The sequence below is a fragment of the Dermochelys coriacea genome, chromosome 16 (assembly GCF_009764565.3).
Source record: "Dermochelys coriacea isolate rDerCor1 chromosome 16, rDerCor1.pri.v4, whole genome shotgun sequence".
Classification (NCBI taxonomy): domain Eukaryota; kingdom Metazoa; phylum Chordata; order Testudines; family Dermochelyidae; genus Dermochelys; species Dermochelys coriacea.
Window position 1 is genome coordinate 4,195,837 of NC_050083.1, and position 15,018 is coordinate 4,210,854.

At 45.9% G+C, this 15,018-nt stretch overlaps 1 protein-coding gene across 25 annotated transcripts in view; it reads left to right on the top strand.

The window, feature by feature from the left end:
• ZNF618 (zinc finger protein 618) overlaps positions 1-15,018 on the top strand; it is a 325,372-nt gene that overhangs the window by 274,453 nt on the left and 35,901 nt on the right. For 10 of the 25 annotated variants that reach the window (XM_043499111.1, XM_043499112.1, XM_038374100.2 and 7 more), the window contains 2 exons: positions 5,044-5,232; positions 8,920-9,003. The exons of 3 other annotated variants lie outside the window; for them this stretch is intronic. In XM_043499111.1, coding sequence (XP_043355046.1) covers positions 5,044-5,232; positions 8,920-9,003 — 273 coding nt within the window. The remainder of the gene's footprint in view (positions 1-5,043; positions 5,233-8,919; positions 9,004-15,018) is intronic. 12 more of the 25 variants (XM_038374102.2, XM_043499116.1, XM_043499110.1 and 9 more) reach the window with 3 other exon arrangements.

Sequence of the window (15,018 nt, forward strand, 5' to 3'; positions counted from 1 at the left end):
CCAGATTTTTCAGATAATTTACTGTGACAAACCACTGGCCTGGGTGATTATTCACAGAGATGGGTTGGTTACTAAAACAGGCCAGCTGGTGGGGTTCTTCCTCGCCTTGCATGGTTTCATAAGCTCCTCACTCTCCAAAGTCCCGTGAGGTAACCTTGAACACTTCAGTTTTGGTACAGTGAGAGACACTTATCAATCCACTGGCAACCTGGAGAGTTAAAAGCGAGTTTGTCTTTATCCTGGCCTGTGGCATTGGGGTCTGCAAATAGTGAGTCATCTCACCAATCCTGCAAGACTAGCCAGAGTGGGGCTAGGCAAGGAAAGCTCCAGCCATAACTCTCAGATTTTCTGTGTCTCTTTGCTTGAGTTCAGCTTAACCTGCTGAAGTTTATCTCTTTTTCTTCTCTGATGCTATGAAAATGAGACCAAAAGGAGGATGAGATGAGGGCTTCCATCCTGAGGGGTCTGCAGCAGCTTTCAGTGTGATTGTGGGTCCATACAACCCGTGAGCTATCATTGATTTCTGTGCAGATTGGAGACGTGTTCCTGAGCAGAAGGGAGCAGTTGCAGTGAGTGGGGATGATCGCCATGAGTTCTTAATGCCAGGTGCCTCAGTAAGATACATGGCTTGGGGAGGAGGGCATGTTTTCATCCTATTAGAGTTTGGGGGGGAGGTCACTTTTTAAAAATACATGTTCCTGTGTCACCGAAAGGTCCATCTATGCTATATAAAAACCTGTGTTGGAGGGACCCATGTACAGTACAGTTCAGACCAGGGAACATGGCTCTCTCCTGGATTGTAAGTGGGTTTTAAACATTTCCCCAGCCACTGCTGCATGGCTGTTCATGGCTGAGGAAGATTTAGGGACACGTTGAAAATATGCCTAAGGTCCCACCTACGGTACAAGATGGACCCGTGTGTTATCCATGGTAGGGGATGGCTGTGTTGTGATTGGGTCCCCTAACACTATGGTTTACAGTGTAGATGGAGCCAGCACAGCTAGGATTCTGACCAAATGAAAAAGCCTCCAATTTCTTGGCTTGCTAAATGCAGGCTGTGGAATCTTGCGAGGGAGAAACCAGAGCACTACAGATGTGGTAGCAAACTTCATAGTTACTGATGCAGAGTGGTCGAGTGTAATAAAACCTGCATGAGCATCGGCATCCATCACTCCCATGATGAAAGTCAGACATGAAAGTATCTGACTGTTTGTTTAAGGCCATGGCCATTGTACCCTTCAAAAGGGAGGCATTAACAATCCCTGTCAGTAGTGGGCCTAGTTCCTGCCCACAGGCTCATACCAGCTAAGAGGGCAAGGGTCTAGTTCTCATGAGATTGGATACACCTCTGTTTGTGCTTCTTCCATCTCAGTGAGCAGTACTGGGTGAGACCCCATCACCTGGTCTTTCACTGCCCTGGCACCAGACAGGATGTTCCAGAGGAGACTAGGGGCTTTTTCCTGATAGAAAACTTTTTCCAGATAGAAAACTTGATAGCTATAAGCTCAGATTTTTTTAAGTGGACGGTCACTTTCCCAGCAGCAGTGACATCAGCTTGGTGTATCAAGTTCCAGGCCCTTGGAAGCGATTGCCTTCTACCACATTCTTCAAAGTTAATATAGTTTTGCAGAGGCATCCCAGATTCCATCTGGAGGTGATGGTGAGGTTCCAGCTCAATCAGTCAATCACCTCTCCAGACTTTCTTAAGAAACTTGATGTGGAAATGTGTGTAGTCTTTTATCTGGAGTGGACTAAAGTAGTTAGAAAGCCAGTCCCCCCCCATCTTTTTATTTCATTTGACACTAAATAGGTTCAGCAGACTGTTAAAATGGCTGCCTCGCTGTGTCTTTTACTGCCACCATCTGGCAGGTGTAGAACTTGAAGTTCATGTCAAGGTCCCTCTGTACAAGGTAACTCTGCTATAGTGGAACATAGGAATTGGCAGACTGGATCCAGCACATGGTCTGTCTAGCCCAATCTCCTGGCTCTGACTTTGGCCAGCACCAGATGCATAAGAGGAAGGTGCAAGAAATCCCACAGTGGGCAATTACGGGATAACCTGCCCCCCACATTAGGTCTGACCCTGGTCTCTAATATTTAGAGATTATTTTAAGCCTTCTAGCACTCAGTTTGTTAGCATTGACTATTATAACTCAATTGTCTTGTTATCCATATAAATGACCAATTTGTCTTTGAATCTTGGCCTCCATGACATCTTGTGGCGATGAATTCCATGGATTCCAGTTCTGTGTCTGTTCAGGAGATGTGCAAAGGATCCACAGGATCCTATCTGCATATATTCATCTGGAATTATTGCTTAGATTTGAACTTTAGAGAGAATTTGCAATTTAGTGTCTCTAAGACTAAAATGATCCTTTTGTCGCAAATTTGAAGCACCCTTCAGGCCACTGGAAATACTGCCCTATGATCCTGACAGGCTGTGACCTGTCCTGTAGGGTTCTGGCTGCCCTGGTCCTCATTGGCTGAATCTGAAGCACCATCTTTGAGCAGCTTGTGGGGAAAGGGAGTAAAGTAAGCCCAACCCTCACTCTGAGACATCGTATCCATTTACACTGGCCAGCGTCAATAGAGGGAAAGAAAATCTGCTTTGGAGTTGTCAGATTGCCCAGGCGTCACCATTCAGGTTTCACAAAGAAGGCAATCCCTGGACTGCAGGGCGGCCTGGGATGGCCCTGCATGTTCCTGACACTGAACGTTTGGCAGGTTTCCATTGCTTTCCGGTAGAGATGGGAACAAAGCAACGGTTGACAGGAACAGCCCCTGGGGATACTCATAGACCCTAAACCCAGAAGGGACCATCATGATCATCTGGTCTGACCTGCACATCGCAGGCTGCAGACCGTCGCCCACCCCTGCTTGGTGAGACATGGGCAGGAAACCATCCCTACTGCCACTTCCGCAGCAGCTGCAGCAGGATTATCCCTGGGGATTGAAATGAAGTCTGGAAAGCAACCTCGAGTCCCCACCTACTCAGCTGGCCATAGCCCAAGCAGAGCAGAACTGTCTGTGCCTACGCTGCAGTAGAGCCACCAGTGAACTCCTCTGCAGAAGCCCGTTCACCTTTAAGAGAAATGCCACCCTGGATTTGTGCAAACCGAGACCATGGGTTTGAGGTGTTTGTGCACAGGGTGCTTTGTGTGAGGTGCATCCTTGTTTATAACTTTCAGATGCTGGCAAAGAGTAAATTAGTGAAGGGAGAGGGCAGCTCCGTATGGGGTCTGTAGCATCCACCAGCTCAGGTCTGTGCAAATGAGCCTATATCCCAGGTCTGGATGGAGTCACTGGTTTGGGGGGAGTTTCTCCTCACTCTGCTTTTCTAATGTTAGCTCGCAGATGAGGAGTCCCTTACCTTGGAGAATTGTTTCGTCTTTAAGCTGTTGAGATGTAGAAAGCAGTTTGTAATAGGGTGATTTGTCCAGTCTGCAGAGCCTAGTGCTAGGTTGGCCCTGATTATGTGATGCGCTCCGCTGAAGGGAATCAGACAGGTCCCTCTAAAGAGCAGAAGGTGGCTGCAGTAAGAGGGGGAAGCTTAGGGAGTTTCAGCTGTGCTCTGGGAGTCCTGCGGGGCCATGTCACCACAGAGTTTGGATGGTAAAGCCCAGTGAGCAGGGGACAGGAAACCCTGACTGCATTTGGGATTGGACATCAGAGCCCCAGTGAGAGAGAGGCTGAGAAATCAGAAGGGGAGAGAAGAAGAGTCTTGGGAGTGGAAGAAAATGCCCAAGCTAACTATGGACTTTTCTTTTGTGTTGTTGGAATGGACTTTGGTTTGGGACTCTAGGATGTTGTAAACTGGCTCTGGTATTAAATTAGTCCAAGGCAGGGGTATTACTAACCAGAGAAAGCCTTTGGAAGTTCTTAAAGAGCCCTGAGGTGAGGAAAGCAGGGAGCCTGCAGAGACACCCCAGCCGGGAGGCTGTGCTCCCTAAGCAGTAATCCTGTTACATAGTTGTAGGCATCAGCCCTACAGTCTTGAGGCAATGCACTGGGTCCCTCATACTCTTGGCGAATGGAGAGTAATAACGAGCTCTGGTTGAGGGGCAGGAAGAAAACCTTCTTGTTTAATGACCCTCTCTGACTGATGCTTGGCACAGTGATGTTTGGCTCCAGGAGCCACGTCCAAACCTCAACTGAAAAGAGTTGCTGAGAAATTGGGGCAAATACTGGGTTACCCCATCCTTCAATATTTTAAGAAAACTTTTGGGTCATTACAGGGACTCCTGTGCCAAAGGACTTTCCCTAGGCTTTTGGCATTAAGAATTACTGGTGATCCTCCCCACTCACTGCAGACACCAAGGTGGTTCCCTGTACGTCAGGTAACACTCTGAGAACGTAGCCCCAGTAATGCACAGAACTCGGCTACATCTCATGAGCTCCTTTGACATGAGACGGCATCCAAAGGACCCCTCCTGACTCATAGAATGGAAAATCTGACTCATGGCTCACCTCCCTCCCCACTCCCATACCTTAAAAAAAAAAAAAAAAAAAAAAAAAAGTCAGCCGAATTGGAGGGAAAAATGAGACAGACACAGATCTCCAAAATCTTGAAGACATTTAAGGCTCAGGGAGCAAGAATGTAAATTCCTCCAGATTTTGTGATCAAAGAAGCAAATTAGAAGCCAGCTTTACTCAGAAACTGTTTAACTCAGAGGTGAAGCATAAATGTGCAGCTACACCCCATCCCTGTTCACAGCATGTCCCTGTTCAAACAAATAGAACCTCTGGATGTCCTGGGTGTGTCTGGCAGTGCGGGAGGAGAAGTAGTGGGATTCCTGGCCGTTTTGGATTGGTCGAGCAGCAGCTAAAGGTATACAGTAAAACCAATAAGCTTGAAGAATCTGTCCCTTTGGGTGAGTGGGGAAATCCATTTATGTTGTATGGGATTCAGTGGATCCACAATTGCTGCAGGTCCCCTTATAAGGGAATCATGAGCATGACTATTGGAAAGCTATCCTCCCAGATGGCACAGATTCTGGGAGCTGACTGACTATCCTGGCACTAGTTCTGAGTCTTCATATCCAGAGTTCTCTCGATCTCCACTCTTCGTGGCAGTGAAGACACAGGCGAGCCAATCCGGCAAAAAAACACCGGCTTCCATAATCCGATGTTCCACCCTCCTGCACCGCTCCCCGTCCGGTATCCCACCGGCATCCCAATCCCAGATGTTCCGCGCTCCAAATTCTGGATCCCCAGGAAGCAAGGCCACGACAGGTACCAATTGCCTTTACACCATCAACTTTCTTAACTGCTTAGTGCCCACTCCTGCCCTGGGTTGCTTTTTGCCCTTCACTGGACTCAAAATCCATTGCCATCAAGGCTGTCCCAGAGAAGCAATCACAGGAAGGAGCTAAGATGATGGCACTATACAAATAATCATTAAAATCAGCAATCACCCAGCTCCTCCCACCCCCAATTGTGACAGATTTATCATTTAAATTAAACCTTATTAAAAAGCATCAAATTAATGACAAAGCACTGAAAAATGAAAAGACCGTGGTTCAAATCCTGGTGTCACAAACTGAGGAGAGCTTTCTGAGTGAGGTTTGCTTAGTGGGTCATCGGGTTTTTAGCCTCATGATTTTGCTTTCCGGGCTTGCCACTTAGTTGAGTGAGAAGCCATACACACGTTCTAACCGTGCTTCATTCACCAAGGGAACCAAGGAGTGATGAGATGGGCTCCAGCAGCAAGATTAGCAGCGCAGTTACATTGCAGACACGTAAGAAGAATCAAGTTTGAATATCTGTCTCCTTCTTTCCTGCCCCACTGTTCTAAATAAGATGGGAAAGAAGAAACATTGTGATTCGAATTTTAAAAAAAGGTCTGAAATGTAGGGTTCACATTTCCATATGATAGTGAAGCAGTCTCTTAAATCTCTGGAATTGGAAGGTGTCTGTATAACTAGCCTTCTGCATCGTAGTAGTGGACTATGGCTAGTTAAGCAGCCTCTTATATCTGGGTCAGGCAGATGTCTGTTTAAATCATCCCTGAAATGTCTGGCATGGGCAGATGCCTGGGATGGGCTGTATTGAGAGAGACCTCTGCTTTCCAGCATTTTAAACAAGAACAATGCTTAGGTTATTTTTGTTAGGTGACACACACATCTGCTCCTAACTCAAAATTGCAAGGAGTGACCTGTCTTCTGACAACAACAGTTGCTTATGGGTTCTGACATTCCTTATTGTTACTGCAGTCCCTATTAGTTTCATTGATTTTGTTACTAACTGAGGTCCATCCGTTTCATCTATTTTAGGAGTCCGAGTAGAGGAGACTTTTTGTTCTTTATCTAAACTTGTGACAACTTTGTCCAGTTACAAAAGCAAAAGGAGCCTAATTAGGGGCTTTAATGGTCAGAGGCCAGACTCATCAGGGCAAAAACTGGGAGATATTTTTTGGAAAGGGATTTTTCCCTTTTCTATTCAAAAAACATGTCAATGAATTGGGTAAACAGGACAAGCCTTTCTCTCCCTTTTTGTGGGGAGACATTACATGAAGCCTGAGCCTTGCAAATTGAGCCTGGAGAAAATAATTTAAAACCCAGGGTTTACCTTGTCCATTTGGTTGCTTCAGTGGAATGGTGTATGGTGCATTTCCAGCCAGTGTCTTGTCCTAAGAGAATTTTAGTGGCTGCTGGGACTCCTAGCATAAGTACATTGGCCGAAAACTCAGTCCAGGCAGACCGTCTCCTGAAGCAACACCTTTCTAATGCCCCAGTTAGTCAAAGACCTTCCCAAATGGGTCAGGGTGGGACCCAGAGGTTGGTGGAAACCCTATATGATACTTGTAGAGCCTCCAGAAGGGTGGGGTTTTCCACAGACATCGACCCATGTGATCTGTGTAGTTTCCTGATATTGTCTCCGGGTTTAAGATTTGGTTGACTTTTTGCTTTGGATACAAAGGTATTACTATGAAGAAGCAGATCTCACATGTGGGGAAAACTGCCCTTTGCTAAAGTGGGGAAAACCCAAAGAGTCCAAGGAGAAATATTGGACCAGCTTGTTTCTCTTGTCAGTCTGGCAAAACAAAAAAAAGATTGAGAGAAAGAGAGGAAAAAAAATCCCAAACCACTGGAACTATATTTTTTTCATACATCTCCAGAGGCCTCCAGCTCATTTTCACTTGTGACATAAGCCAGGATTTGAACTTGGGTCTCTACAGGTAAAGGTTACCCCATTGTATTATACAGTCTCTTCGTCCCACTGTGCCACCTGACAAAGCCCTGGCATTCCTACAACTTATCAAATGATTATTGGAATTTTACAACTAGTCCTAGTACTAATTATTTAACTACTGAATTAGTTAGAAAACAACATTGTCCTGCTCTCCTTTATTTTAAAACTTTGGGAGCAGAGCGGATTGAGAGTATCAGGGGCTTAACACCAATTCAACATTGTAACAGCATAGCCAGTCAATAGCCGCGTGGCCCCAGTGGGAAGTGACTGGCCCATATCCATGGACCAGCAGCCACATGCAATCCAGGTGTGGCTGGAATCAAAGAGAAGGTCCTTTGCCACAGCCACAGTTTAGCAAAAGAAAGTGATGAGGCTTCTGCAAGCTAAAGTCTGTTTATGAAAATCTCAAGGGTTAATTCTGATGCCTCAACTTTCCAAGGATCTAATATCAGTATTAAAGGGAATTTCTGACCCTGTCACCCCTGAATTTCAGGTCTCTTTCCTCACTTCACTCTGCAACTTCTTTTCCCACAAAATCCATTCCACCCCCTGAAGAAAATACAGCAGAGCCTCATTAGTTCACACTGAAAACAGACCCGTTGAGAGCTGCAAATTCTGTGCATTAGGACATAAACAAACACAATAAAAAGCAAGAATAATGCATTCAGGCAGCGACCATGCTCATTGATTTGGTAAGTGTAGTTTAGTTTTAAACATTTATGATTGATCCTTAATATTTAGGGCAGTGTATTTACTGCTACACTATTATAAAAGCAAAGACGTATGCATGAGATGAGACCTCACTGTTAAATCTGTGCTCGGAGTCTGCAGGTTATGTGATGTGTGAATTAGCAAGGTTCTGCTGTACATTAAGGCTCCAGGACACTGCAAGTAGTGCAGGGTTCATGGCTGTTGCTGCAGAATATTGTCACATGCTTTTAGAGCTAGTTCTCTCCTATTATATGTGTTTGAATTCCTTTGGGGATTGCCACTAAAACTTTTGCTTACATGTCCAGAGTAGATGAATGGCTAGGAATACCACTGCCAGTTGGCAGGGCATTGCAGGGAATCAGAGCCTGGGTCCATGGGGGGTGGTATCACTGTGGAATGAATGTGCTCACTTTATGGGTACAGAGGGAAGGAACACCTTGCATTGTTTCTAATTACCCCCTACGGGGTCTCATGAATCATTACTGGTGGGTTTCCAAATAATCCTTTAGTCCTCCACTGGGGAGATTGCTGTGCAGATAGTTGGGGAGAATCTTAAGAAGGGAATGCCAGTTATTCATTACAATGCAAAAAGAGAGTAGTCATAGTGGCTTAATAATGGATTCTCTATACTGCCATGGTGAGGGCCTCCATTCATCCCCAGGCCTGGTCACCTGTACCATAGGCTGTGAGAGCTGCTTATTCCCTTGGGAGGGGAAAGATAAAAGCAAATGCCTCACATCACTCTACTACAATTCCTTTTTTGCCAGTCAGGAACGGTGTTCACAGGCTCCACAGGAGTTCCATCCAGGCCTCCTCTGCCAGAAGGCAATGTGAAAACTATCTGCCTGTTACCCCTTCAGTGAATCTGGCCCTTTGCCTCAGAGATGGGGGATTAGACCTTTCTGCTCTGTTCAAGGTCTGAGATTACATAGCACAGGAGCATGACATCTGCCTCCCCTCTGAACAATCCTGGATCCAGTACTGATCACTCACCATCACCCTTTGTTCTCCACCCAGCAGAAAGCGCATTCAGTAGGAGAGTGGAAGGCAAAGTGCAAAACAACTTTGAAGAAACAAACAGCAGCTCCCAAAACTCTAGTGGTAAGTGTGCTCACTCCATCCTGCTGGTATTTATGTTCTCCAGGGCAGGGCAGAAGTTGAATTAACTTGTGATCAAAGTAATTATCTATTTACGAGGCTCAGTCTGTAAAGTATTCAATTACTCAGTGTTTTCCTCAGCATCACCCCAAGGTTTGTGCCATCCTACAGCCTGTTTGAATTGTGATGAGTGGGTCTACGACTCAAATGCCTTTAAAATTGGAGACAAAGATCCAGACACAGGGGATCTGAATAATGTTGCTGGGGGGAGCCTGAGGTAAAGTAGGCCTAGTTGTTTGTGGGTATACAAGTCAAGTCTCGGTGAAGCCAAGCCGTTTTTTCACAGAGCAGCTCTATTTGGAAGTTTCAGAGGATTATAAATATAATGGCACTTTGCACATTACACATCACAGTGATATTGAATGTGTTAACTTTGTTGTACCTCGAGGCTGTCTCAGAGCTCATTATAAGTAGTCCCACTGGATCAGATATATCACATCAACTGACGAATGGCGGAGCATGTCGCTATCCCACCTTCCTCTGACCAAATTATATACACACTTGGGAGGACTCAATTGTATCCTCTTCCTGGGGCTTCCTTCTGTTAGTAACTTAAAACAGCAGCAACAAAGCATAACCCTCAGCCTAGACAATCGCCCCTAGTTTGACTGTAGAACTTTTCCTGCAGGAACTTCTTTATCTCCTACCCAGTTTCCCTCAGAGTGGTACTCCAGCCCCTCTTATTTTCTGAGATTGGAGCTAAAGGTACATACCTGGAGAGACTCATCATAAATATCTCAGCATCTCTATGTAAGGTTCAATAACCTGACAGCATGATAGCCAAACAGAAGAGCCCTACATGTTGTGCCAGATCTGAGAATCTGCCATGCTGTTTTAGAATAATAGAAACATCCTTCACAGTTACACTAACTAGAATTGAACAGCTAAAGGATAGAAACCCTCCTGCTTCGGGGATAAGCAAACTACTACCTGCCAGGAGTAAGGAGAAACTTCCTCTTTGGGCATGTTGCAAAATTATCCATCACAGGGGTTTAACTTCCCCTGAAGCAACTGGTACAGCTCTCTGGACCAGTGTATGAAAAGGGAATGGAATGATGTGGGAAATCCTACACACTCCTATGCAGAGGGCTGTAGTGAATTGGAGAGAGAGCTAGTTGTTACTGACATACTGGGTATAATACTACAGGGAACAAACCCGAACAAACTGAGGTATTCACCACAATGACCACTTTATTCTGGAACAGACAAACAAAGGAATCTGAACTTGTCTCTGTGTGTCAGGCCCTTGTGCTCTCTAATCCTCCTCCAACAGCTGGGCAGCAGCTCCCACGGGTGCCAAGAGCGTGGCAGAGTCCTGGCCCATCTTCACATCTCCTTGACCAGCAAAGCCGGGTAGCTAGAAATGACAGTAAAGTCCTTCTCTTCATATAAAGTGCTGGAATCATTGGCATGACATGCAGCAGTTCTCTGATGTGGCCTCTTCCTACCTGACAGATCCACTCCCTGAGTCAGATCTCCTGCCTTTAGCACAAATATATGTAGCTGGGGCTTCAAACAGGTTTACTCCAGTTAGGTGTGCGCACCTTTGAAAGCCAATAGGATTTGGGTGCCTAACTCCTCTAGGCACCCCCAACCAGTGTGTATTACTTTGTTATTCTTGTGAGCCCTGCAAAGCCAGCTCAGCTATGGAAGCAGGAGCTGAATTATCTTCTTTCCTGTGCATCATCAACAGAACTGTTTTCAAAGGTCAATGAAAGACTAATGAGTTACACATGCGCAAACTCACTGACAGGTATGCACAGGGGGCTTAGTCTGTAGACAGTTGTCACTGAGAGCATGTGGGCTGCAGAAATGTTTAATGCTGGTGAATACACAAGAAAAGGACTCTTAGATTGGGTGGGAGGGCTGCAGTGCTGGCAGTTAGAAAAAAAATTATTTGTAAAATGAGCATATTTGATGTGCAGCATTAGATAAGCTTGCAGCCCTCTCATGCCTGCTTTATAGCACAGTTCTCAACTTTCACCCGGTAAATTAGCACCCCAACTTTCACAATCAGACAAAAATCAAGCTAATCCCATTTCAAAACAAGGCCAAAACAAGCCAATCCCAAAGAACCCCAACACTCTAGGTGACTAGATCCCCCCGGTGTGCTGTCTGGGACTGTGGTGGGCCCGCTGTGCACCCCTGACTCTCCCTTTCCTTGCCCCTGTTTGTCGGGAGCCAATCAAAAAAAGAAGCAAAAAAGAAGCAACAAGCTACAAGCCAAACAAGCTACAAGCCAAAAACTAGCCAACAAGAAACTCACAAGCCAATTGAGCCAAAAACAAGCCCAATTCTGTGGTTTTTTTTCATGGGTTTTCATGTCTGTTTTATAGTCACTTTTCAGGTAGAACTCTGAACACCTTGTGGCCAGCTGTAGGAGAGTCGTGTTGTAAAGCTCCCAGGATACAAAGCTGTTCTTTTGGTTTAGAATCATAGAAGAATCATAGAAGATAAGAGTTGGAAGAGACCTCAGGAGGTCATCTAGTCCAACTCCCTGCTCAAAGCAGGACCAACACCAACTAAATCATCCCAGGCATTAAAAACCTCTAAGGGTGGAGATTCCACCACCTCCCTAGGTAACCCATTCCAGTGCTTCAACACCCTCCTAGTGAAATAGTTTTTCCTAATATCCAACCTAGACCTCCCCCAGTGCAACTTGAGATCATTGCTACTTGTTCTGTCATCTGCCACCACTGAGAACAGATTAGCCCCATCCTCTTTGGAACCCCCCTTCAGGTAGTTGAAGGCTGCTATCAAATCCCCCCTCATTCTTCTCCTCTGCAGACTAAGTAACCCCAGTTCCGTCAGCCTCTCCTTATAAGTCATGTGCCCCAGCCCCCTAATTATTTTTGTTTCCCTCCACTGGACTCTCTCCAATTTGTCCACATCCCTTCTGTAGTGGGGGGCCCAAAACTGGACTTAATACTCCAGGTGTGGCCTCACCAGTGCCAAGTAGAGGGGAATAATCACTTCCCTCGATCTGCTGTCAGTGCTCCTACTAATGCAGCCCAATATGCCGTTCGCCTTCTTGGCAACAAGGGCACACTGTTGACTAATATCCAGCTTCTTGTCCACTGTAATCCCCAGGTCCTTTTCTGCAGAACTACCACTTAACCAGTCAGTCCCCTGCCTGAAGCGGGGCATGGGATTCTTCCGTCCTAAGTGCAGGAGTGTGCACTTGTCCTTGTTGAACCTCATCAGATTTCTTTTAGCCCAATCCTCCAACTTGTCTAGGTCACTCTGGACCCTATCCCCACCCTCCAGCATATCAACCTCTCCCCTAAGGTTAGTGTAATCTGCGAACTTGCTGAGGGTGCAATCCATCCCATCATCCAGATCATTAATGAAAATGTTGAACAAAACAGACCCCTGGGGCACTCCGCTTGATACCAGCTGCCAACTAGACATCGAGCCGTTGATCACTACCTGTTGTGCCTGACGATCTAGCCAGCTTTCTGTCCACCTTGTAGTCCATTCATCCAATCCATACTTTTTTAACTTACTGGCAAGAATACTGTGGGAGACCGTATCAAAAGCTTTGCTAAAGTCAAGGTATATCGTGTCCACCACTTTCCCCATATCCACAGAGCCAGTTCTCTCATCATAGAAGCCAATCAGGTTGGTCAGGCATGACTTGCCCTTGGTGAATCCATGTTGACTGTTCCTGATCACCTTCCTCTCCTCAAAGTGCTTTAAAATGGATTCCTTGAGGAGCGGCTCCATGATTTTTCCAGGGACTGAGGTGAGGCTTTTTAAAAAATGGGCCCTATATTTACCTTTTTCCAATCGCCCGGGACCTCCCCCAATTGCCACGAGTTTTCAAAGATAATGGCCATTAGTTGATATCAAGAGGGAAAATTAATGTGGAGAACAGAAATCAGTGCAGCGGACAATGCAAAAGAAACATGAAAAAAGGGAAGACTGTTCTTAGTAGCATTAGGAAAGTCTGTACTGTTGAAAGTGCTTTAAATACTGCTGCATTGTTACCTCACTTCCAGCCCCTTGAAACAAATCAGACCACTCTCATGGTTCTGTTGAGTCAGCTTGTGTCTGCATTGGAACACCTAAAATGAACTAAGAAAGCCCTTAACAAAATCTTTTCTCTGGGCTTAAACTTGAGTTTTCTGTGGTTTGCTTATCTCTTTTCATCATGACAAGCATCACTGTTGTATTTGTTTTATTTTAGTAGCTTATATCTGGCAGGCTGCAGGGAGAGTGTCAGCGGGCTAGCCCAAACCAGTGCTTGGACCATGAGAACTGAATGACACCAGTGAGCCTTTCAGCTCCAGCTTTCAGTGTGTAGGTGCCTTAGGTGGAGAAGAAAAGAGAGGATGCTCCTCGGTCAAGAGAGCAAAAAATCCCAGCAGTGTGTGAATTTCAGAAGCCAACTACTGCACCCTAAACACCATCTGTGGTGAACTCTGGACCACAGGCTGTCATATAGGCCATGGAGTGAAAGCAATGAAGTGTCACCTTGCGACTGTGTCTTTCTTGTTTCACTCCCTCCCCCCTTCTTTGTATTCTCTCTCTATCTCTTTCGTCTCTCCCAGTTTTATTCTTTTTCTCTGATCTCCACTCATTGCTTCCTTATGTGCTGTTTCCCATTCTGCCCTCCTCTTTGGCTCTTCCATCCAGCCACCTTTTTCTTTCATTCCTTTATACTCCCAGGAAAGAGTCCAAACACATATTCTCATTCATGGTGACAAAGGCGCCCCTGCAAGTGGGACTGTCAGCTGTGCAAAATTGCATTAGTGACTGCGAATGTCAGACAATGTTCTGGTGCCATCTGGATGCCTAGCTCTAGGTGGAGAGCTCTGTGAAGATCTGGTTTGTTAGCAGTTAGTGTGTATTGTGCTGTCTTTTCCATTCCTTCTTTCCATAAGTGTGGTGTGAGAAATTTGGGACAAGCGACAGTGTCGTTAGTGTGCTGTGCGTGTCACGTGAGCCGCTGATACAAAGCTCTTGAGAGGTAACTGGCATCTTCTCTAGTTAGTGCTCCAGTTGCAACTTTTCCAGGTGGCACTGAAAATTTAAAGGCACAATCCCAGCTGCCAGGCAAAGGCTGCTGGAGGGAGGGAGAGAAGTGGTGCCCAGAGATGTGCCCTTGGAGGTGAGAAAGAGTCAGGGTGTTACATGGGGGCAGCGGGAATGGTGTGTCAGGAATTGAGCTTTGCAGGCTAAGGCAGTACTCTATTCTCTGTTTGTAGTGTACAAATCTTTCAGGGGACTTGAGGCTGTTAGTTTAAAACTAGCCCAATATTTTGATTTTTGTTGAAACCAGCTTTTGCATCCTGAGAGTGACTGAAATGTTCCATGGCACTTTTCAAGTATTGTCCAGTGGAAACAGCAAAAGTCTTTCCTCTGCAGCCTAAACAGCCTGTGCTGAGAACCTGGAAATGACCTGGATCTTGCTGGGTTTCATCATCTGAGATGACAGAGGTGCAGAAAGGAATCAAACCACCTGAGTAGTGAGAAAGGAATTGGCTTGTTGGGATTCACTCACCATTAATCATTTACAGGCCAGTTGGGAGCTGGGCTAGGCCATGCCTGAGAAGGAGCCTGGTGTGTGTTGTTCATTCATTTCAAAACTTCCTTTTGTGAATTCTCAGGGGCGCAAAAATTGTTTGTGATCAACCTCCTCTAACTAGAGCTGTCAGCTGTGTCAGGTCATTTGGGCCTGTGAGGAGAAGAGAGGGAGGAAGAGAGTGACAGTCAGACAATCACATAGGCATTTACCATGTGTTTGATAGCACACACCCACACACCACAGGGAGCAGCATGGCCCAGTGGATAGGGCACTGGACTGGGACTCAGGAGACCTAGGTTCCCAGGTCCACCGCTGACCTGTTGTGTGACTGTGGACAAGTCATTTTCCCCTCTTTGGCTCTCCTGTTTCTTTTCCCATCCTTTGTCTGTGTTGTCTAGTTAGACAAGCTCCTGGGGGAAGTGCCCAAT